The 25,926-nt window shown below is 37.2% G+C and overlaps 1 protein-coding gene across 1 annotated transcript in view; it reads left to right on the plus strand.

Annotated features, from left to right (window-relative positions):
* cv-c (RhoGTPase activating protein) overlaps positions 1–25,926 on the plus strand; it is a 534,147-nt gene that overhangs the window by 440,285 nt on the left and 67,936 nt on the right. The window contains exon 7 of the mRNA XM_090369318.1: positions 8,648–8,719. Coding sequence (XP_090225444.1) covers positions 8,648–8,719 — 72 coding nt within the window. The remainder of the gene's footprint in view (positions 1–8,647; positions 8,720–25,926) is intronic.

The raw sequence follows: 25,926 nt of genomic DNA on the forward strand, positions 1-25,926 counted from the left end.
GTTCGAATTACACCATTGTCATTATTTGTGAAGGTCGTATTTGGTCTTTGTAATTACGTGCACCGCTATGAACGGCAGGTTAAAAGTAATATCGTTGATAAAAGCGCATTATACTCCTAAAAATATACATAGATAGAAATAAATTTAAAAAATAATAAAATATATATATGATACATTGCTTATATTTGGAACTGGTTACAGCTTCTAGTATATACGAAGTGTGATCAAAAGTTCGGGAATTGACTTTGTATGTTGAAACTGCGTTGAAACTTAATGACTTGCAACCTAGTAGCGTGTGAATCACTTTATCTGCAGTCAGTCTGTATTAGCGCGCGTTGAATAGAAAGTGTGTTTTGCGTTCGTCACATTTTTATAATGAGTGATTTTATTGAGTAACAGCTTTGCATCAAATTTTGATTCAATTACAGAGCGAATGCAACAGAAATCAACGAGATGTTAAAAACAGTTTTCGGAGAAAATGCTATGTGTTGTTTTAAGACTTTTCAGTGTGTGCAAAGTTTAGAGGGTCACTTGTCCGTCCGTCGGTAATCTTCGCTCTGACCTTCAACTTCAAAAACTAAATGATTCAGTTACTTTTTTTTTTTTTTTTTTTTGTTAGTTGTTGGCGTATCGGCTTCTATGGCCATAATGCACCTCCCAAAGTTTTTGCATTTTACTCTGATCCAAGCCCGAGGCGGGATTAGAACCTGCGACCTCTGGGTTGTATCGGTCCAACAAAAGGAGAAATCACACGAAAATTCCTCCCCGACCTCAGCAAAATATACCCCAAGCAACCGGCCTGATACTTTCCGGGGAAGCACTTGACTTCGCTCCTTACTGGTCATGGCCCCTTTAAGGAGAAGCTGCTCGGGTTCAGCCTTGTTGAGGACCCCAACTGCACGTGTGGGGAGGGCGAGAACTGGAACCACTTGGTCTACGACTGCCCAGAATACGAAGATCTCAGAGGTATCCTAATCACAAAAATACACTACCTTTCGAAAGGACTGGAATCCCACTTCATTGACACAGAAGAGGAATACAGAGCACTTTCTCAATATGCGCAGGACCTCTTCGAGAGGAAAAAACTGCTAATTACCATAAATCGTGTCTGACGAAAGACCACCACAAGTTAAATTGTACAAGAACATAAAATACCATCTAATGGAGTTACTACAGAGAAAAACCCTGAGACAAGAAAGTGAAAAACACAAGGCCCCATGAGCGACTGGATTGAAATCGACTCGACACTGAAAAAAAGAGACTTAACGCAGCACAGCTGCCAAACGCCATTTGTCGACTTGAAGAGGGCGCCCTAGCCTCCTTCATCTTTAATACCCCTATCCCCGGCGGGGGGGGGAAGAAGGTCTTATTGTCTCCTCGCCGTTCCCACTTTTCCTTCTGGTGGGGCATGGGCATGCCCCACTGTAACTTGGGGTCGCTTCCTCTCTCGACTCAATACGTCTGTCTTTTCTCTCCCAGACTACAGTCTCTCCACCCACTCTACCTGCACATACGCAATCGAATGCCCTACACGTCGGAATTGATTTAATCATTTCCAAATTACGTTTTTCGCCCATGCACTCAGCCTTTCAAAAACTTAGCGTTATTCCTCATCGAATTTACCAAAATAAATAAATAAATAAATAAATAATATATATATATATATATATATATATATATATACATACAGGGTGATTCACTACCAGTGCAACAAACTTGCAAGAGGTGTAGGGGGCACAAAGACGAATCGGAATCACATAGCATTGCAGGGTCCGAAATGCCTTCATCATGCGGTAGAGGACGTTGAACGGGAGGTCGCGTGAACAGCGATCCCGCTAGAACTCAGCATTTGCGAACCGTTTCTGTTGAAGAAACCAAGTAGCAAAAGTCCTCCGGAGTGGATAATCCGCAGGCTCCAATGATTGGACGCGTTGCAAATGGTATAAACTCATTTGGTTTGTTGACAGTATCCTCCATACAGTGGCTTGGGAAATACCCAATCGTTGGCCTATCGCTCGAGTACTCGTACTCGGATTGCCTTCTGCAAGACGTAGGACATTCTCCTCATTGTCTGGCGTCCTCGTCGTTCGCTCTAGGTACCTCTCGTGAAACAACCTCATCATACGATTAAAATCGTATGATGAGGAGCACGCCTGTGCGGGAAACGTTCCTGGTAAAAGCGCAGAGCGGCACGCCCGTTACAGTCTGCAACGGGCGTAACGGGCGTTACAGTCTGCAGCTCCATACGCGAGGTGCATGTCGGCCAGTTCAATGTTTGAATACTCCTCCATCCTACTGCCTCGGGAACCGGTTCGCAAATGCTGACTTCCAGCGGGATCGCTGTTCACGCGACCTCCCGTTCAACGTCCTCTACCACATGACCAAGGCATTTCGGACCCTGCAATGCTATGTGATTCCGATTCGTCTTTGTGCCCCCTACACCTCCTGCAAGTTTGTCGCACTGGTAGTGAATCACCCTGTATATATTCCCCCCCTCCCTTTTTTTTTTAGGTCCTAGCTGCCGAAATCTCAGGAAATTAAGCGGCAGGATCTGCCAGAGTAAATCTTAGTCTACTGGTGTTTCCTGGTCTGCCTCCACGGGGCGAAAGTGGGGCAACGTTGGGCCGCAGTAGGGGTCAAGCGGCTAAACGACCAGATGAACAACGGTGCATGACACTACACATATACAATATCCATACACTTTCAATTCTCTGGCATTTCCCAGCGAACTGGTTCACCCAAAATGAAAACAACGCAGAGATGGGGGAAACCCCTGGTGCCGTTTGACCCTAAACACACTTTATATACTTTACCTTTGGGTTGCCAGGCAAGCACTTTACTCACCTGGTTAGCCCGTTCAACGATTCAGTTACTCGCTTTGGGAATGTGAGCGAAGTTTGTGCCTCGTATCCTTACTGATGATCAGAGAGAGAGTGATGAAGCTTCTGACATGCGAGTTCTTGAATGCCAAGAACTTCATCAGTGTGCTACAGCTACTGACCCACACTTGGTCTTCATCATTGTGGGTATATGACTACTGAACTGTATCCCCAATTCACAAAGGGGGATCGAAGGGTGACACGAGTAATTACAGACCAGTTGTTTAACTTCTGTTCCGGGTAAAATAATAGAGTCACTGGTTAAAGATGCATTGCAGGATCATCTAGACAAGACTGCAGCAATAATTCAGACACATCATGGGTTTGTTAAGGGAAAGTCATGTCTGACAAATTTGATAGGATATTATGATGTGGTTACAAAGGAACTGGATGCAAAAAATAATTTTGATATCATATATTTGGATTTCAGAAAAGCTTTTCACACTGTTGCGCATGGAAGACTATTGTACAAATTGGAGCAGAATGGTATTAAGGGTAAGTTGCTACAATGGATTAAAGGATGGTTAAGTGGGAAAAGACAGAGAGTGGCAATCAATGGGTGCTGCTCTTCGTGGACTAATGTTATTAGTGGAGTTCCACAGGGTTCGGTGTTGGGTCCACTGTTGTTTTGTATATTTATCAATGATATTGATGAAGGTATATCAGGCTTAATGTCGAAGTTTGCAGATGATACAAAGGTTGGCAGGGTTGTTAATTACAGTAATGGCAGTGTGCTACTGCAACAGGATCTAGATAATTTGGGCAGATGGGCTAAGAAGTGGCAACTGAAGTTTAACCTTGACAAATGCAAAGTACTGCATATGGGTAGAAGTAACCCCAGAGAAACGTACCAACTGTGTGGTACTACACTTAACGTGGTAGAAAATGAAAAAGACCTGGGAGTAATTGTGCAGTCAATGAAGTTTTCTGAGCAATGCAGACAGGCTGCCAGGGCAGGTCATGTGGTTTTGTCAATGATATATGGGAATTTTCTAGCAGGGAAAAGGAGGTAATTGTCCCTCTGTATAAGGCAATGGTCAGACCACGCCTTGAGTACTGCGTACAGTGGAGACCTCATTTTAGGAAGGATGTAGATTTGCTTGAGTGTACAGAGAAGGCCAACAAGATTGGTGAGGGGAATGAAGGTATCCTCTTACCAAAAGAGGCTTATGTTCTGCAAATTACAGTGGCTGGAGACTAGGCACCTGCGCGGTGATCTGATTGAGGTGTATAAGGCCTTGAATGGGTTGAGCACGCTGAATTCTGATGCGATCCTTCCACTTGTTCAGATTACGAACCTAAGGGGGGGCATGAATTCAAATTAAGAAAGGATAGATGTAGAATAGATGTGCGGAAATTTGCCTTTAGCCAGCGGGTGGTTAATTGCTGGAACAAACTTCCATCTGTCGTTGTGGAAGTTGATAGGTTGAATAAATTTAAGGAGGAACTGGAGAGGCATTTAGAGGGAATGGTGTGTTTTTTTTTTTTTTTTGACTGATGCTGCATAAGCTCATACACTTGCTTTCTTGCATCACATGCCACTACTACAACCCGAAAACAAAGGCCAGATCCTCTCGATGGATGGCTTCGTCTTCTACAAGGTAAAAAAAAAAAAAAAAAAAAGAAGATAATCTCCATGAAATGCGAAAAACATCGTATTTTTTGTCTCTCAATATTATTTGTTATAAATTTTCCGCGCATGGACAAACAGTGAGCCAGGAATACTACAAAACAGTTCTACTGCGATTGCGCGATGCGGTGCGGAGAAGACATCCGCAAAAGTGGGCTTCAGGGAATTGGCGCTTGCCTCATGACAACGCCTCCGCACACTCCGATTTCCATTCAAGAATTTCCTACATCACTGGGCATCGCCATACCCTCCAGTTCAGATTTAGCTCACTGTGATTTTTTTTTTTCAAGCTTAATCCCCCATCCTGAAAGGTCACATTTGCAGAATAGGTTTTCAAAGGCACAGTTAAACAGAGAAAGATAACCTACAGCAAATATTTTGCAATACATATTGTACAGTACAATTAAAATAAAATTATTTCCTCTGGAAGAAATTCCAATATTTCGAGCGTTCTGTGACAACACAACTTTTTACACAATAGATGATGTCTTCTGTATGCATTTGGGACTGCCGCAATTCACTGGAAAACTTAAGCTTGTAGGCAGAATATGGGAAAATATGAATGGATGAAAGTTGCTGTGTTGATATTATTGTTTATAAACGAATATTTAAAAGTTTTAAAAACAATCACTAAATGTTAAACATATTTAGTGACTCGTTACCTCAGTCTTATGCGTTGTTAAATCATAAAACCCAGAACACGAGGAATCTATTGCTTATGAGATTATTATGTCAATGAGCCGCTAATCTTGTTCACGGATATCAGTAGATTTCCGTGACCTAACAAATTCTTCAGTGTTTGCTTGAGAGCGGAGAAAATTTTTATGGCTCTGAAGTGAAACGTCCACAGTGCGATAACGTGCTGCTTTAGCGAATGGGCAAACGGAGAATTGAATTGGCCGAATCTAAGTAGTTTGCCAGATTTTTCCGTTGCAGTTTTACCGTCGTGAACTAGTCGAAAGTTTCAAGAAGAGCCAGTATTGTTATTCAAGCCAAATGTGCGCCCACTTTCTATAATAAAAGCCAATTTTAGTATTGATAGTGACAAATAATGCAAGGAAGCTAGCATGTACATCAGCCTAAAATAAAACTAATAATCTTTTCTGTACATACCCTTTAAACAATTTATCTAATCCATCCTTAAAATTATTCAACTTACCCACTTCCACAACGTCAGATGGAAGTTCATTCCAACAATCCAATTATTGTTTGACTAAAAAGAAATTTTTCTCACATCTAGCCTACAATCATTCTTTTTCAGTTTAAATTTGTAACCTTTTCTTGTGTTGTCGGAGGAAGAGTAAGGATTTCTTAAAAGATTTTCTTCAAATAACTGGTAACCTGTATGGACATCGAATGGCGCCTCATAGGAGTAGCTTTCTGTGGCTGACCCTACCATAACTTTTAGACAGAAGCCATATTAATCTGCAGTGGTTATTATTACGGTCTGTTTATTCACCATAGGTTCATTCCCTGTACTGCCAATAGGCTAGGAGGAGTACAAGTATTTGATTATTTACAGCATGCAATTTTATGTAAATTCTCAAGATACTGTATTTAAAATATTAATAATATCCATTATATTGAAATAGAAATATGTAGGAATTGACATACATATAAATTCACGTTACCCATTTCATTATGTTATTACGATTCAAATACATAATTTATGTAGATAGATAGATATTATACATACTACTGTATACTGTACTTATTTACATACTATATTTTACTCAGAAATTAAGATAATTCTGCCGATTTGATGTAGAATTTGGTATCTGTATGCTTTGTCTTCAAACTTATTTTGATCAATGTATAGGGTGCTGAAATTCTGAATAGTGTCCCTACTTAAAGACACTAAAAGTGTCTTTAAGAAGGGATTCCAGGTTAGTGAGTGGGAGGTTCTGCTGGTTTCTATTTCGTTTTTGGGGAATGAGATAATATTATCTCCGTGGTGCCCTCCTATCCGTGGAAGATATGTCTTCCACGCATAAATTCGTAGCAGCTGTGCGAGTGTGGACAGATTTTTATCGAGAACAATGAGCTTCAAGGAAACGCGCCTAAATTGACTAGAAGATTAGATATCGAGATGGTGAACGGTTCAGCCACCGCAGAATCCAATATGATGAAAGGCAGGTGACTAGGACGATTTCGGAGGGATATAAAGGTGTAAGACATCTCTCAATGTATTGACCGATCAGTTTAGCAGCCGTCGAGTTCTTCGCGGAATGCCGCATAGGTTTTCATTAATTCTCGGTCTTTAGGAAGTATTCCTTTGAAATTTAGGTCTTCATCCCACTTTAGCTCTAGATGGGATGAAACTTTCCGAATTCTCTCACCATGCTAGATGAAAACCTGAGTTGGTGATAAAACCATGCAACCCTCGCCTGAGACGGACTATTTCAGCCACGTTGTGAAAAAAGCCCTTAAAAATTCCTTGCATCGTTGACGGGATTTGAACTTAGGCATTTTTCACCCGGTGTGGGAAGGACGTTCTCACAACCACTGCGTTACACGAGGGCGTTTATTTTCAATTCATGTTACGTTATTTTATCCCTTTGAAACATTGCAACGTTGCTCATATATAAAAAGTTACGCAAAGTTAATTTCAGTATGTACCGTACACTATTTTATCTGCTGTTTTAAAAACAACTTCGAAGGAGAGGAAAATTGCGATTTCACACATCTGAGAAATGAAAACAGTACATCTATATTTTCTCTTACTATTGTGAATGATCGTGAATACAGAATAAGACTTGTACAGTTGTAAGCGCTACAGGTTGACTAATTATCACCTGGCTATTGTAGAATGGCATATGTCGTTAATTCGACAGCAAACTGTGTATGGTTGTCTTAATTTATGCGGTACATGTTTTGAAAACGGAAATGTTTTCTCGCTATTTTTACTGAAATTGCAGACGGTAATCGTTTTTATTAACTTCGTTGGTGCGTTTGTGCAAACATCTGTTGTGAAATCCCTCTCTTCCGGAAGCGATTTCGCTAATGACTTTTGTAGAAGTATTATCAGAATAATAATTTGTCTCTTAAATACTTCAATTTTAAATAGTGGCCCTTGGTTGCTTAGACATGCTGATTTCTGTTGGTCCTATAAATGACAACATGAATTCTGCTAAACAGATACAGTTCTTATATTATATTTAACCATTTTTCATGGTTTAATTTGATATAATATTCACCTTAGCATCCTATTATCGCTCTATAAAATGGATATTCAGTGTGCCTCTAGAGCAGTGGTTCCTGACCTGTGGCGTGTACACCGCTGCAAAATTTCACGCTACGTTACATACTGTATGTAACGGAAAAAAATTAGTTAGGAAACCTTGTTCCACAAATATCGAGTTGTTCTATCAGTTTAATTAAACAGTATAAGAAGTAGAAAAACACAATGTACAGTATATGTATATATCGCCCTCCCACACCGAGTAAAAAAGGCCCGAGTTCAAATTTCGTCGATCTCAGGCGAGAGTTGCATGGTTTTTCCTCCTGGAAACTTTTTTTTTTTTTTTTTTCAGAAAACGGTTAGACCACTCGAAGAATACACTCAGTTATAGACACGATATACTGACGCCTCATAGTCACGATTGCTTTGGCGCTAAGTATCAACTACTCAATTGGCTGACCTGCAACTGGCAGCGTTTCGATTCCTCTTTGAAAATAGTGTTCAAGTAATTTTTCTCTAATTCACATGGCTGTTTAATGCCTTTTTTATCTTTACTATTTAAGAGTTAATTTACGAGTATGTATACTGTATTAAGAACTGTCTTTCACAGTTGAATAGTCATTTTATTAAGTACGCTTACCCTTTTCATGAAATAGAGCGCTCCTTTACTAACAATACATGCTTGTACCATGTAATATACTGTAAAGCTGGTGAGCAGATACATAGGGATGCTGCATGTACGCAATTCAGTGCGAGAATTGGGAATAGTTCCACTATTATACTTAATAGAATGTATTCTTGCATTCATAACCCGATTCTACAGGTAGAACTGGACAGTGATTATTGTAATGTACCATTTTTCAAAAATATATGCATTTTAATAATTTCATTGCTAATATTATTGACAAGTATTTTATTTTAAATGCCATAAATTCTTTTTTCATTTTCTTTACACAGAATTACAAGCATTAGAGACATGTGCGTGGTTGCGTGCAGCTGGATTTCCTCAATATGCCCAGATGTATGAAGGTAAGTCTGCTTTCAATTCAAGCAAAACTAATAAAAGATACTGCACGAATCAAAGTGCTAATACGCTTCATTCTGGAAATATATACTATTGTTACTGTGTGTGTAAGTAATTGTATGTATTATTTGGTCAAACGAGAAACCGTTTTCGGGAGGGGAAAAAAGGCAATATATATAAAGCCCGTAAAAGTTTCCCACACGTCATTGCCACGATTCGAACCCACGCGTTTTCCACAGAGGTGGAAGAAGGACGATGATCGTAACCACCGTGCTACCACGAGAGCACATGTAATGAAGACAATACTGCTAGTGGCTGTACGTGCGTTCACTCTCTGAAAGGGGTTACACAGCCTCCGTTGTCATAATAGAGTTGCGGTTTGTCAGCTCAGCATCATGTTGATAAAACAAATGTCATTTGGCGTGATAACATCGCGCGCGCTGGATTCTGGGAAAAATGAAATCCCGTGGAGCGAGAACTCACGCTACACAACTTTCGAACTAGTATGAATTAGGAAAATGCTTGGAGGAAGCTACATATGGAGGGACCGTTACAATAAATGAAGTTTGGAATAAGTGTTATAATTCGGTCTGGGATCGTTATGTATAGTACAGAAAGCTACCCTTATCCCCTTTTGTGAACAGAAGACACATTTGCACATTTCATCTATAGGAACTTCTAAATCCAGGATGCTGTCATAATTATGGTCAGGATCTCGCTTATTTCTTTTGCTACTTCTTTTAATATAATTGGATTATCTCATCAGCACCAGGTTCCTTATTTACTTTATTTCTCTTCCGCTTTCACCTCAGTTATAAACAAAAATCATTTAGCTCCAAGTTATAACTTCGTATACTTCGATGTTCCCATTCCTAAAAACTTCTTCACGCATAAATGTATATGCTAAATATTTATTTAGTTTGCCAGAAATCTAAATAGGATCATCATTAATTATGCCACTCATATCTAATAGGCCAATTTTTTCATTCCTTTCATTCTAGTGCTAACATAAGCAACGATTCTTTTGATACTTTCTGTGCATTCTTAGCAAAAGACTTCTCATAATCTGCTTTAACTTGCTGACTCCAGTAGTAGCCTAATTGCAGACTAGTTTATACTACTGTAGGGTTCCATAGTAGAGTTCCCAGAAATAGGCTGCCCTTAATAACAGATGGATCTGCACATTATTAATGTTGAAATTGAAGAGGCCTGCGCTACCGGATTCTATAGATGAGTAAATAAATTCAGTTCGCATGGTAAGAACAGTAACTAATTTTATAATTTTGATGATGTAACTAAGATTGAGGAACAGGAACTTTCGAGATTTAAGTATCTCTTCATCAGCTATGCGAATACATACACAAAATATGAAACGTTACAAATGGAATGTGCAGAGCGTGGTCGTGTTGAGTAAAAAGAGAGACCATGCACGAGGATGTGCAAAACTAGGTGATTGTTGAGGCTGCTGGGTGCATACATGGACTGAGTGCCTGCGTTTGTCATGCTGTACACCACAGACTCCATAATTGGGTGTAGCCGTACGCCTCTATTGCGGTTAAAAACTCTGACAACCAGATATGTGCAGTGACTCAAGCCACAGTCGTTGATGGTAGTGGTGGGTTTGGTCAGCTGCCTCTGTATCACGTCTGGGATTGAGGTCGTGTTGCATCGACCAATAATGCTCTGCAACTGCAGAGTGTACAGAGTCAGCTAATCAAATGGCCCTTTCATTTTCTGAGAGGCGGTCCAGGAGCCTTCTGGCAGTTCCCCCCCCCCCCCCCACATAGCAGCTACCACAATCGTTGCATGTGATGCGGTATGTCGTACCGCTGCATAAAAGAGGAGGGACAGGTGTCTTCACCCTCGAGACAAGAGATCGAAATCCTCTACCGGGAAGTTGCAGGTAGTACTTCATCCGGTACCGACGTAATTTCTAAGATCTTACCGATTGTTTCGTTTTCCAAAATGGAAAATTTGTTTTTAAAATGGGAATTTTTTCTATTTTGGAAAACGAAACAAACTATTCAGCAGAGCAGAACAGTCGAAACACGATATCCGGTTGTGAAGACAGCTCGTGTAGTTATATATGTACAGATTTCTAAATAATCATTGTGTTGCTGTTCAGCATCGGTTTCCTGTATATAATTTTTTTTTCTTCTCCCCCCCTTCTCATTTTCAATGTGATTCAAAGAAAATTATCTTCCTAATTAGTAAGTTTAAAGATTAAAACGCAATGTTATGAGCCGTCTACTTTAACTGTTACAATAAGCGTTAATTAAGCCAAAGTAACCTGCAGATTATAAGGCTTTGCCTACTGCTAATTATGATTGAGCCCTCGATTGCTCTTTAGTTTATTACATGATTACTTTAACCTAAACAACATCATCGTCTTCTTAATACTTAAACTGTAAGCTTAGGACAATCTACCTTGTTGCGAGCTTGCTTGCTTATTTAAAGAACTTCTCGAGCGTATACAGGCGCGTGCGCGTTTGCACAAACATCCCCCCCCCATTAGTACCGTACAGTCAGACCTCGTATAACACGATAGTTGTGCTCCTAGAAACCGTCGTGCAATATAAACAACAGGCCCTATGGGAAAAATAGGGTTATGTGCCGACCACACAAGACTGAACACACATTTGTAACCAAAACATTACCAAACACAATAAATAATCGTAATAAAATACTTACGTATTTTATTACGACTATTACGTAATAAAATATTGCTAATGCTTTTGCTTCTATCGTAAGCAAACTTGTTTTTTGATTTTCTATCCAAACAGTTGATACCGTTGGATCTCTTCCAATTCTTTGTGTCTTAATCTATGGATTTTAATGACACTTTGAGTTGTTCCTGCTATGAAAGTTGTTTTTATTTTCTCTGCATTCTTTGTAATTCTCGGCGTTGCCTCATTTAGGTCTGTAGCACGTGCAATATCACATGGTCTTTCATTTCGCTCAAAGCGTTTCACAGTTTCATATTTTTTCGCTATCGACAGTGGCGGACTGGCCATAAGCCTTACCGGGGAAACCCCGGGGGCCGGTGTGATTTTGGCCATAAACCGTAGTATGAGGCCACTATAAATTTTCCCGGGTAAGAATTTTTGACCCAGTCCGCCTCTGTTTATCGACCAGGACGCTTTCTTTTCACACCTTTTAAGTATTTTACTCATTTTTAGGGAATAAAGCACAATTACAAAACGTGGAGGCGCGCTCGATTCACATAAACAAAGCTTCGCACGTGTAGCAACTGAATAAACAACACCGTGAAGGCAGAGATACACTATTAACACCTCACATTTTACTAAAGCACATTTCTAGGGGTTACTACCATAAAACAATAAAAACAATTTCCATTTGCGTTTCTGCTAGTGGAATCTGTTATAAACTGGTAGTAAACTCGATCTAATTGCATTCGCGATTATACCGATAGCTGGAATTGTGTTGGTTTTTACGTTATTATGGTGAAATGTGTTTCCCCTTCACTGATATAAAACGCATAAATACACTTTCAGAATCTTCTCTTCATTCCTATCGTGTTGCATTCCGTTGGGATGATTCCGCGTTCGACTGCCATTTCTTGTAAACACAAAGGCGAATCATGCATAAGCGAATTCGTTTCGTGTTATATAAGATATCGTTCCCCTATTTATAAATCGTGTATGATCGAATTCGTGTAGTGTAAACACGTGTTATACGAGGACTGACTGTATTTGAAATTTTGTTAGTTATTTGCACTGGTTCAGTTAATTGAAGGCCTAGACGGAATCACATAATACTGAAAAGTCTGAATGAGTTATTGCGTTCTAGAGCGTAGAGTAATACTCTACTTAAATGAATGGCATGGAAACATTGTTCGAGAAAGTGACACCAGGGTGGTAAATAGCACTACACTCTGCTGATGGATATTCGCTCGGAATGTGTTCAAGGGCATGCATTTTGTGCAGAATGTGAACAAAACGTCAGTGTAATTCACAGTAAAATCTTACCTTTGTCTGAATTCGGCTAACTATACTCTCGATTGAAAAAGTCTTTAAGAAACCCAGCACTCTGTGAATTCATTGTACATCACAGATGACTTCAAGTTGGGCAGCGTTTAAATGCTTTTCTGGCTTTTTTGTTTAATCAGTTGAAAACCTCCGTTTCTCAACAAAACACAAATTTTCTTTAGCCTACTCCACATGCTGTTCATTTGCAAAATTATTAAAGGTAAAGTGCAATAATAAATTGATGCGTTTCAATGAATATTCTAATCCAGGCCTTTTCCACCCTCGGTGTGTGTGTGTGTGTGTGTGTGTGTGTGTGTGGTAGGGAAGAAACCAGATAGGAGCTGGAGTCAAATAAAAATTGTTAATATATGAGATCGCGGGTAAAACGAAGGTTGCGCACAGCTTGTTTGACATTGTGGTACATATAATATATCATGTTAAATAATTTGTAATGATATTTTGTATCATGTACCCAATGTATTAAATACTTTTTTAAGTTATATGTTCTCTGAAAAAGGATATATTAATATACACCGACATCATATTCGCCACGGAAATTTTATTTTTCTAAACAATGAAGTTTAACATTGACAAATGTAAAGTACTACATATGGGAAACAGCAACCCCAGAGCAACGTATCAACTCTGTGGTACTACACTGACAGTGGTAGAGAATGAAAGGGACCTGGGGGTGGTTGTGCAGGCAGATATGAAGTTTTCTGAGCAGTGCAGACGGGCTGCAAGAGTAGCTCATGGTGTATTGTCAATGATATATAGGAATTTTTCTAGCAGGGATAAGGAGGTGATTATTCCCTTGTATAAGGCAATGGTCAGACCGCACCTAGAGTACTGTACACAGGTCTGGAGGCCTCATTTCAAGAAGGATGTAGAGATGCTGGAACGAGTACAGAGAAGGGCAACAAGATTAGTGAATGGAACAAAGGGGTGCTCTTATGAAGAAAGGCTTACGTTTTGCAAATTACAGTGTCTGGAGACTAGGCACCGGCGAGGTGATCTGATAGAGGTGTATAAAGCCTTGAATGGTTTGAGCATGCTCAATGCTGATGGGATTCTTCATCTTGCTCAGAATAATCACCTGAGAGGGCATAAATTCAAATTGAGGAAAGACAGATGTAGGATAGATGTAAGGAAATTTGCCTTTAGCCAGCGGGTGGTTGGTTGGTGGAATAGACTTCCATCCCTTGTCGTGGAAGTTGATAGCCTAAATAAGTTTAAAGCTCAGCTGGACAGGTATTTCGAACGAACAGAGGGGTGAAGTGGAAGTGGTTATTTTTTATTTATTTATTTATTTATTTTTTTTTTTTTGGCTGATTCTGCATAAGCTTGCTTTCTTGCATCAAATGCCTCTACTAATGCTAATACCTTTACCCTGAAAAATGTCAACAACACCCGTAACTTGAATATGGTATACTTAAATCCCGAAGAGGTGGCGACTCTAGGCTTCAATTATATTGTGCCTGTAAATTCTGTTTTAAGGTCGTTTGCCTGCTTTGAGGATGAAAAACCAGTTTTCCTGGAAAAAACCGTACAACCTCTATCGATACAGATAGTTTGGCCAGAATGTGGAAAAAGGTCTATACGAATTCCTTTCATCTGGACGCGATATGAACCCATTCCTTTTCCACACTGTGGAAGAACAATAGTTGTAACCACTGCGCTACCGCGACGGTGGTAAAAATTTAACTGTAAAATTATACAGTATTGAAAAAATTACTTAACAGATTGTACTTAGCGCTTTAAGCAGTCCCCCCCCCCTCTTTCTCTCTCTATCTTAGAGCTCCTACCAGATTCGTCTATAATGCCGTCCATAGGCGGTATAATAATTTATTCTGTTTGGCATAATTAAAAGCGATTCCAACATTTTTTTTGGCTGAAAGTCGATCGTAACCGATTAAAATTGTAAAATGATTTTTCACGATTCACTTTGTAATTGTGAAAAAAAAAAAAAAACATTTCTAAATATTTGTAAGCAATGCATAAATTCAGCAGAATAAAAATTATACACACGATATCCGGATAGACATTTTACACTTATGCACTGCATCAGCATAACTAAATTATGTTAAAATTTCGCATAATTATGAAGTTCTTCAACCAATTGTTGACAATTAGCTTTGGATGCTGTTGAAATAAACTGTAAAGATTTGACAGAAGCAGCGATGTTTCAAAAGAAAGCATTAGCGCCCAAAGTACATCAAAATATACCTAAACACTTCAACGCAAAATTTTTGTTCAGGCCCCCCATGATTCTACTTTCATTACTCACAGTTTCACTAGACTTTCAAATTATTAATTAATACCAGCATCTAAACTGATGTCCAACGATTTTTTTTTTGGGGGGGGGAGTCCAGACAAAGGTGCCCAGGATGCTACGCTGCTCACTGTCTCAGGCTAGTCAACTCCTACCCCACTTCCTTTGAAGAGTGAGTACTTCAATAAACCTTTTGCACTTTTTCCTGCTGCTGGTCTCTTAACTCCAAATTTTTATAATTTGGTAGCTTAAAAACTGATGAGTTTTTAAGCTACCAGATGAGTTTTTACATCCTCCATGTTTTATGTGTGCAGTTTTCCATTTGTCTTCCTTCTGGAATTGTACCCCTCCTTTATCCCCCTTTTTTGTTTAAGTACGCTATCAAAGCTGAAAAAATAAATTCAATTTTGCTCTGATATGGAAGTTGTTAATATTGGAACTATTGAATATTTTAGGGCAAGCGTCTAATGCTACGTGGTAGAGTTACTAGCGTATAGGTTAGCGCAATTGCATCAGTTTAATTCGTAGCCATCTACCAAAGTATTTAAGTTGGCATCGTTTTAATTATATCTCATATTGTGAATACGTTCACAACGAGTTGACATGGTATTGATGAGAAGCCAAATGCTTCGAAAGCTGCCGTCTGGGTGGTTGCTGTCCGCCAAGAATAAGTAACATTACTCTTCTCCACTGGTGAAGCGTTACTTATTCGAGGTAGTGTAATACCATGGCAACTTGTTGTGAAGGTGTTCACTATATGAGATATACTTAAAACGATGCCAACTTAACTACTGTGGTAGATGGCTACGAATTAAACTGATGCAATTGCACTAACCTAAACGCTATTGGAACTATTTTGAAACAGAATCGTTAGTACAGTAGAATCCGAATCATTTGTAATTTTTTTCGGATAATCACTTCTAAATACATTTTATGTAAAAACCGAGGGGGTAGAGAAGAAAAAATTTAGAGAGAAGATTACAGTAATTCCCATTACAGTAATAAACTTACACAACTTGAAAATGTTTTGCGGACGTTCTGCTGCTTGAGAGGTCAACTTTTTTTTTTTTTGCTGCAAGATATTGAATTTTCATCAGATACATAAATTAGTTCCTTGTTGATCGACTTAATCGCAAATTTTCTTGTTTTGCACACTGTTTCTATATTTTAGCAATTTAACCTCTGGCCGTGGCGTATACACTCATTCAGATTTTATATGTGAGTCAGCAGTATTTCAATTTTTAAATGATGTCTTTATATATATTTATATATATACAGTCGAACTTTCCTATAACGAATTCGATAAATCCGGCGAAAAAAATTCGTTATATAGAAATTTCGTTATACAGAGAATATCTTTTTTATTAGAAATTGTTATCTAATTAGAAAATAAAAACGAATCTACATTTATTTTTAATGTATTTTATTTAAAAAAAACATACTTATTTAAATTACGTTTACACAATTTTCGCCAGTAAATATCACAAATTAAAAAAATCTGTAATTTTCGTTTGCACAGTACAATTAAAAAAAAATGTCTGATTCTCAAAGAAAACCTCACATTTGTTCAGAGCAATTATCAGGAACCTTTTCACAAAACTGTAGACCCATACGAACCGTTTTAAAAGCTTTAAGCATTTCTTCGCGAGTTGGCTTTTCTGCGGGTTGTTCTGATGCGTCTCTTCAGCGTCATCGTTAATTTCTTCGTGATCATGGTCGCGTCTAACACTGTTCAGCAGTATTTCATCTTCATTTGAATGTTCTGCTGTGATCCACATAAACATAACTATCCATTGTTATTTCATTTTCGATGTTTCCAGACGATTCTAATAATATCCAAAAGTTTTTCAGTTGTGAAAGGGGCTGGTTTTTTTTTTTTTAGGAGCATTAGCAACTAAGGCCATATTGCTCGCTCCGGGATATGCGGTGGTCATTCCCTGACCATTCCGCATCCTCCGTATTTGGTGATGACGGGCTCGAACCCCGGTCTAATCAAGAAGCGTGATAGGGGCAGTTCATCTTGTTCGTCCAGTCGTTGTTCGACTTCTGTATTCAATGCAAATCCCGCTTTCGAAAAACAATTTTGAATAGAGTATTCAGTGACATCGTTTGTCCAAACTTTTGTCAGTTCAGAGATGCAATCTCTAAGGTAACCTCCAAGTTTCTATTTTCTGAGAACGCATTGGCAATCTTCATTATTATTCTCTTTCGATAATGAAATTTAAAATTTTTAATTATGCCTTGATCCATTGGCTGGAGTTTTGACGTTACGTTTGGTGGTAAAAACAACTTCGCACTTTTAAGTTTGGCAGGATGTGCCGGACAGTTGTCAGTTACCAACACGATTTTCCTTTTTTCTTTTGTTATACGCTTGTCTAGTTTTAATATCCATTCTTCAAAAATATCACTTGTCATCCATGCTTTCTTTATTAAAGGTGTAGTCAACTTCCAAAGATTTTGTGCCTCTAAAACATGTTGGGTTTTCTGATATTCCGACGACCAAAAGTCTTAATTTTTCACTTCCTGTCATATTTTCTCCAACTAGCACAGTGATTCTTTCTTTGCTTTGTTTTCCGCCAAAATATTTATCATCCTTAAAAGCAAGTGTTCTATTCGGTAAACATTTAAAGAATAAACCCATTTCGTCAGCATTAGAATCATCCTTACGCTCATCTTCTGCCAAAATCTTCTGGTATTGTTCCTCCAACTGTTGCAATCTTCTTCGCTTACATTAACACTTTCTCCACAAATAACCTTTTCCACAATTCTGTGGCGCTTCTTAAATTTTTCGAGCCACCCAGTGCTCGAATTAAATTCTTTATGTCTGAAGAACTGTACAAATTTCAGAGCTTGTTGCTTAATTATTAGGCTCGATATTGGGATATTCTTTTCACGTATCATTTGCACCCATTTTAGAACAGTTTTATCAACATCTTCGTATATACACAACTTAATTCGCTTCTTGTCTGCTCCTCCTTCAATTGCATTTAAAATTGATTCTCGATTTTTTTAAATTCGTAGATAAACTGCTTGCAGATATTGCCATATTTCTCCGCAACATCTTTTTTCTTAAAACCCTGGTCAATATCATAACAATCTTTGCTTTATCATTAATACTTAAACACTTTCTCTTCGACATTGTTTTCGCAATTTTAAAAATTACTGGGCTATACCGCAAACTTCGCTGCGCCGGCCATACAGTGAATTGTTAGTACAGGTACTGCCTACTCAATGAAGTTCGCTTACCAATTCAACAGTATCACTCCCTTTGAAGAAATATACGACTTTGTGAATTTCTTTTATTCCGCTTTCATGCATATATACACGAAAGAAAATTTATGATTAACGTATGCTGTATGTTACTTTTCAGAAAAAAAACAAAAAAAAAAAAAAAAAAACAAGAGCATACAAGCCTATGTGATTGATGACGAACGAAAAAAAAAAAAAAAAAAAATTCATGAAAACCATCTACTGGGGGTCCAGTTAGACGAGAACGGACATATATAATGATTTACATGAAGGTCACGTGGTACAGTTGAGGTGAGAAGTCACTCAATAGGCGTTACTAAAAACCGACTATGGTAGCATTCTATGTATTGCCGCCGCAGCATGCTAAAGGTTTACCTCAGCGAATTTCGCTTTCCTCTGAGCCAACATCAATTTACAAATCTACGCTATTTATTGTAAAGTTTACGACCACTTTTAAGAAAACCCATTTGGTTTAATAACTGTAACAAAAACGAAACAGAGACCCTCCTACGGGCGTCAACGGCCACAAGTGTTCACTAAAAGGATGATTATTTAATTCCAGATGGTAATACGTAATTTCGGAAGGAAGGAGGCAGTATATTTGAGCAGCTGTTTAGCAGTAAATGCTTGAAAATCTTCAAAAATGCTTTTACTAATTTTTTTTAAAAATTCGTTATAGAGAGACTAACACTTCGTTATATGGGGTTAATTTTACATGTAATTTCGTTTCAAGGTGCAATGTTTCGCGAAAAAATTCGTTAAATAGAAGTTCGTAATAGAGAAGTTCCACTGTATATATATATATTCTTGTTATTCATCGGATTTTAGTGCTATTTACCACCTTTTTATTTTATATATATTGACATGGAAACTTACTTTTAGGTTACCTGTAACTTTTTATGTATTTGTCAATCGGCGTGGAGCGTCATGGCCTTAGTTGCCAATGCTCCACAAAAAATAAAACAATCAATCTGCCAAAAAGTGATAACTGCTTGCAGCCAATGCTTTCTCTCTAGTTTTCGGCATTGCTGTTTAAAATATCAAAGAACTGATTACAGAATTCGTCAAACTGTAAAGAGACAGTCCCTGTTTGTGGAAAGTTAATTTGAGGGACTTTATAAATAAAATTTAAAGAACAAGGCGTACCAAGAAAAAAAAAAAAAAAAAAAGAAGTTAACAAGTTTGATGTGTCTATGGGGAAAACACACACACACAATGTGATGCATAAAAACTCTACTGAAAAATAAAATGTCTGCAGACTTACTTTACTATTCCATTAATTTTTATTTGTAATAATTTATGTAGTGACGAATTTTTTTTGTAGCTTTTTCTTTTAACATTATGGTTGGTATTATGCAGAAGTGCCATGGATGAAATATACTATTTTACTTACAGTTAAATATTCAAGGCATCAGTTTATTTTAGTGAAAGTATGAGGAAAAATAAAATCGAAAAAAAAAAATTTTAAAAATTCCTGTAATCGATATTTTCAATAACCGTAATTAACTCTATTTTCTTTTGGATGGCTGCATCCCCTACCTCCAAATGCATAAATAATTCTCTAGGTTATTAATGTTATTTCAATGTCTTATATTCTGGAATGAGGTAGTCTTAGTCCATTATAATGAAAGGGAAACATGTATTTAAAGGCAGATAATTTAAAATCACGCTATTTGCATTTGCCATAATATACCGAATTAAAAAAAAGATTGACGACCCCAATAAATCACTGTTTGTTCAACAATACTTGCCCATCTTTCTTTTGTAACCACATCACTTTTTTTTTTCCCCCTATTTAAAAGTCCAAACATATTAAATTAATATTTTAGCGTGATCTATTATATTACTTCGGTAGATATAGTACTCCGTGTTTAATATAAATAAACGATTTCACCACATCTTATTTATCCAGTCCAGAGAACTTCCCACTAACTTTGCTCTCGGAAAAATACCAACGTGAGTGGAGACCAGAGTGATTTCTCGTTTATGGAATGGATGCCTGTTGCTCATGGTAGTGGCTGGTTGTTATAGTAACCGAAACTAGGATGAAGTGTGCGTTGTTGGTTGAGCTTATAAGAGATGTTGTCGCTTGCTTGTCACGTTTAGATGCTGAGGGCAGTTGTGTGCAATGTGTGGACGGTACATTCAGTATGAGTGATTGCTGTTGGTAAGTATCTTTTACTTTTCGACTGAAAGCTGAAATGTGGGTTACTAAATTCAGTCTGATTGTTGTTGAGGGGCATGCGGGTCGGAGTTCATAGAAGCAGAAGTGGCTGGTTAGTTAGGATATTCATTAAACATTTATTGTTTTGCGTTTTTTCGTGAATTTTCATTAGAATTTATTTGAAAGTAAATTGTATGCTCAGTACTTTTATCACCGCTTTTTTGTTTTAATTCTAAGGAAGATTTAGTGATATGAGAATTTTTAAAGACTAATAATAGTAAATTTTCTCTTTATGCAACATAACCTCAAACTGGAACTTTTCTAATGTTTCTCCGAGAGTAGTCAACCTCACGAGGGCAGAGGTGAAAATAGGCTTAATTAAAAAAAAAAAAAAAAAAAAAAAACATACAGGTGCCAAATTTATGCATTATGTTCTAACTAATAATTTCCAAACACCAATTTCTTTCTATTTAACATATTTCGTAGACTGTATGTCATTGTTACTATGTGCATGCAACGTATAAAATCATTCATTTTGGAGACGTTCAGTGTTATTTCAGTTTAGCACTTATAATATAGTAGTATGTATTTAGTTTAAGGCGATTCGATTACTGAAATCATATTTAAAAAAAAAAAGAAGACAATAACCGTACCGGAGCAGCATTCGAATAAGAAAGTACAGACTGGACCAATCATTCTGTGGAGATTATAGGGATCAGAGCTAACGAATTATCCCTATTGGGGTGAAAGGAATTAAGAAAAACATTAGTTTGTATTTATGATATATTCAGGGGCAGGCCGTCCCGAGGGTGAAAGGGGTGTCATGCACCTGGACGCCAACGTTCAAGGGGCACCTTAAACTTACATATACATATGAAGAAAATTTTAAAGGGGGCGCCAAATTTCAATTTGCACCCGGGCGCCACATACCCTAGGAACGCGCCTGGATATATTCTTACAAAAGTTTATATAGTTTAATATCTACTGCGAAACAGTACAATTTTGTTGGTGCTCAGCAAACATCTATAACAGTATTAAGTAGAAGCATTTCATAACTGCATACTAAGCTTGATATTGAAAAGAATTTTCATTTGGTATGTGTATTTTCTGGTATTATTTTAACGTTCTTGGTATATACCACTCAATATGAACTGAATTATTTCTTGGGGGGGGGGAATATTTCGTGTAAGGCTTGTTTTGGTGCAACCAGCTTATTCTTTCATATATTAATTTCTTCACCTGAATTTTTATTGGCGAAAATCTCGTAAGTTAGGGAAAAATCTGTAGATTTAAAAGGATAAAATCTTTCACTGTGCAATTAATAAAAGTTTATATAATACGTCGTTTAGCGATCAGTATTTACAAAATTACATGAACTAAAATGGAGAGACAAAGTAAACCGCCATTGCTGATCAAATTTATTACAAAGTAAATTATATTGTAATAAATAAACACACTTGACTTGAAATGGATTTATGTGGTCGTGGCTCTGATCATTCTGCCAAACACCTTCTTTAACACTTCGAGCTCGGACTACTGAAAGCTGAGTATACTATCCAGTTATTCCCGTGATATGGCTAATACGAAAATAATTCTGATTCATTATGTTTATCAGATGCTTTCGGACATGGATTTCTTAAGAATCTCACTAGATCAGTGACAGTTGAAGGATGTTTTCCTCTAAATATATTACAAGATTCTAATTGTAAGTTATCCCATTTTACATCGACCACATTTCGGAACTTTGGGTGTCTTATTGCAACTAGGAACGAGGAAGCAACGTTATGCTGTCTCTCTCGCCGAGAGAGATTTGTAAGCCACCTTACAATGGAAGGAGAGGATAATCAAGCAGTATTTGTTATGTGCGAGGAAAGAATATAGCCTTGGATTAACCGCTGCCAAGGATCAAGAAATCGCTTTCAAATAAAAATAAAAAAAATCTCGCTTGTTAACGATTGTATATTTTTAATGTATTTAAATTCATTACAAAGACAAAACATGGTTGTCTCTTCAAGATTGTTATAGAGAGAGGAAAAAAAAAACTTATAATTATTCATTAGGTCTCTTGGTGGCACTCAAGTAGCAGAAGTCGCGCCAACGAGTACTGTATAACCTGAATTGCTGTTTTAGTATGTGTTATAATAGTTTTATTTACTACAATGGTACTATTTTACAATACTTACTTTTATTTACTCCAAGGTTTTTAGTTTCATTTGTTTCAAAAGGCGAAAATCACTATTATAGTTGTTTTTTAGTATTTTCTCAGTATGAGGTTATAAATCTCGATATGGTTATAGAAAATCCAAATTTTCTGTGAACCGATTATGATCTATTAAGCACACAGAACAGTGGATTTTTTGAACGGGGTGGGAAAAACTAAAGCAGTGTTCGGAAAATCATTAAGCTTCAATCGCCATATAGAAAATTTTACTCTACATGACGGAGAGGGGAAAGGAGGATATAGCCCTACCTGGAATCGTCACTGCTTGAGATAATTTTCTCCTCTTCGCGCTAGCTTGGTTTCGATTGCCCTTTTTATTTTTTATCAGTTGCATCTTCTTTGAAATGCAGTCCATTAAAAAGAATAGTGATGTAAGTATAGAAGCTGTTGTTCCAAGCAGTCCATCTTTAGGTAAGCTACAACAACAATGGGCCAGCGATAAAGATAGAAAATTTAAGGAAAGCTAGTTTTTTTTTTTTTTTTTTTAAACAAGTTTCTTCCTTCAGATAAAATCAGTTGTGGATCAGTATATGAAGCAATCATCCTACCTGGGACCGCTCTGACAACAGTGGCAAAAAAAAAAAAAAAAAAAAAAAACAGGAAATTGATCAGCTGATTTCAAAAATACTAAAATTATATCTCTGTCACGTCTCCATTGAAAGATAAATTGAAATCTTATTAACTTAATGAACTTTACTCCAAATGGATCGTGGCTGCAACTCAAATATCGTACAATAATAAATGAGCCATATTCATTTTAAAATACTTTAATCAAATGTATAATGCACTATATACAAATGTTTGCCACTCATAATATTTCTTATAGTCCATTTTGCTTTCCCTCTACCGGCAGTAATCTTCATTCGTTGAGTATCTTGGTACCGATGGACCACTTTCATCAGGTCATACATACAATGTTCCAATCGTGGATATGTCCTGATGAAAGCATTCCCCCTGTTTATCAGTTACATCTCCCAAATTTAGGGTTAAAAAAAAAAAACTGAGATAGGAATGAAGAAAATGAATTTTCAGAGATATTTGGCAGCCCATATCTTTTTTAATAAAGTTGACACCAGAAATTCTTAATTATCTTGTTTTTCTTCCAAGAAATCCACGCGCAACTACTTCAGTGTCCTGTAGTTTTATTTCTAATGCATCATCTTTGAGGAGTTTATTTTTGAGGCCCAATGAAAATTCCTTCTTTCAGTTTTGTATCTGTTAAATTGTCAAACATTTCCCTTAGGTAGCAGAATCCATTTCCTTCTTCATCCAGAGCTTTAACAAAATTCTTCATTAATCTAAGCGTTATATCCAAAGGTGGAAGACGAAGCTTTTTTTCGGCTCAACCAGTAGAAAATATTTTATATTATTTCTCCTTGGTGAAAATTCCTCCCTCTTTTTTCCTACTGCTGTACAATATATCTGTTGCATGACTGTCCCACAAGCATAGAAAACAATAGTATTTTGTGAAACCTCCCTGTAGCCTAGTGAATAATCCAACTACCTTAAGATCATTACAGACATTTCAAGAAAAATCACAGTAATTTATTGCACTCAGGATCGTGGACATACTTTCATATATTTCTTTCAAGCCAACAGAATGAAGTAGGCGTTTCCATTATGCAGCAAAACTGCTTTTAAACTTAATTTTGAGGCTTCAGTAAATATGCGCCATCCATTAGAATTGTATTGAATGTCCGTTTCCTTCAGAAGGTCACTAATATCTTTACAGAAACATATACCATTTTCCATAACGAAATATTTGGAACACACATTGTGATGTTTTTTATATACTCTAATTTTAGTTCCTTCTTCAAGTAACTTCTACTGTTGTAACCTGGCACCAAGGAGCTCTGCTTGCTCTTCAGATAAGTTTAAATAACGAACTAAATAATTCAACTCTTTCTGCTTAATTAAGTGCGGCTTTTTATTTTTTTTTTGTTGGTTTTAGTTTTAGTTTTAGTTTTTTTTGTCTCCAAATCTGTTGAAGTGAACAGTCCAGCAACGCCTGCAACACAAGATTCCTTGCTATATCAATCACTACTTGCTTTATCCCGTGATTTTGGGGATATGATAACAGGCTTTATTGCAGATGATATGGTAGGATATGTGATGCTGTGCTTGCTTTTTCTGGACATCCTTGATATTTTTGTCATACATAAATAGCAATCGTCAATGTGATTGCGCGGTTCTCGCCACACCATAGAAACGGCAAAAGGCATACTCCTAATTTTTCAGTTAGCCACATCCTTAGATTTGTAGTGCACATATGTGGAGCCCAAGTTTTGTGTAAAGTATAAAGAATGTGGACATTTAGTAACTGTAGGCTTTCTTACTATGAATTTTTGTTGTGAACCGTCCACACACATAGTAGAAAGTGTCAGGGTGTCACACACTTCTTCTGCTTCTGCCTAAATATTTTACCAATACAAAGCTAAGCAAAACACCGTAAAAACAAATAAATATGCAATAGATATGCAGATAAACAATATACGTACTCACACTGCAATTGTCTTTCCGTTACTGAAAGAGGTGGGAGGCAGGCAGACAGACACGTTAACTCTCCCCAGCATTACATTACTGCCATCTATGAGCACATGAAAACATTGTTGTAGGTAATAAAACAGATTAGTGCCATGTCTACGTCCCTAAATTGTATGGTAAACCTGTATATGTAGAAATTATGACGTGATATGAAATTAAGAATTATTTTCGAAATCTATATATAAAAATTGACTGAAGACAGCTGATATTTTAGTGGAGGTAAAAGTCATGTTGGCCAGTGTGATTGGAACAAAATCCTATTTTCCTTCGATCAAATTTCTGTCAGTGTCTTGTGTGGCAAACTATTTCCCAGCAGCAATTTTTTTCTCTTTTTAACTTAACGAAGTTTTAACTTTTAATCGCTTAATATTGTAGGTTTTTATCAGCCTGTAAGGATCGTGTATGGTAGTTTTGTTTTCGACATATCATTATGTACTACGTCGAATTTTTGTAGGACATAATGTAGGGGTGATTACTCCTAAATTGTGTCGTACAAGAATGTTATTTTTATGTGACAATAAGTATAATGCTTAAATCGCTTCAATCAACGATCCCTATAAGCCTGTATAATTTTCGAACGTTTGTCTCGCCTTCTGTTTTGAACCATAAGGGGGAGGGGGGGGGATCGAAAATTAAAAATCTTATTTTCCAGTATATTGCAACAAAACTTCTCAATAGCGATTTTTCTTAGAATACTTTTTTTTTCCTCTAAATATCATCACTGAAATATTTTTATAGCACACACACTTTTTTTCGGCGCAGAAAATCTATGT

Source organism: Mastigoproctus giganteus, chromosome 3, assembly GCF_048544385.1.
Source record: "Mastigoproctus giganteus isolate SK-2022 chromosome 3, ASM4854438v1, whole genome shotgun sequence".
Lineage (NCBI taxonomy): Eukaryota > Metazoa > Arthropoda > Arachnida > Uropygi > Thelyphonidae > Mastigoproctus > Mastigoproctus giganteus.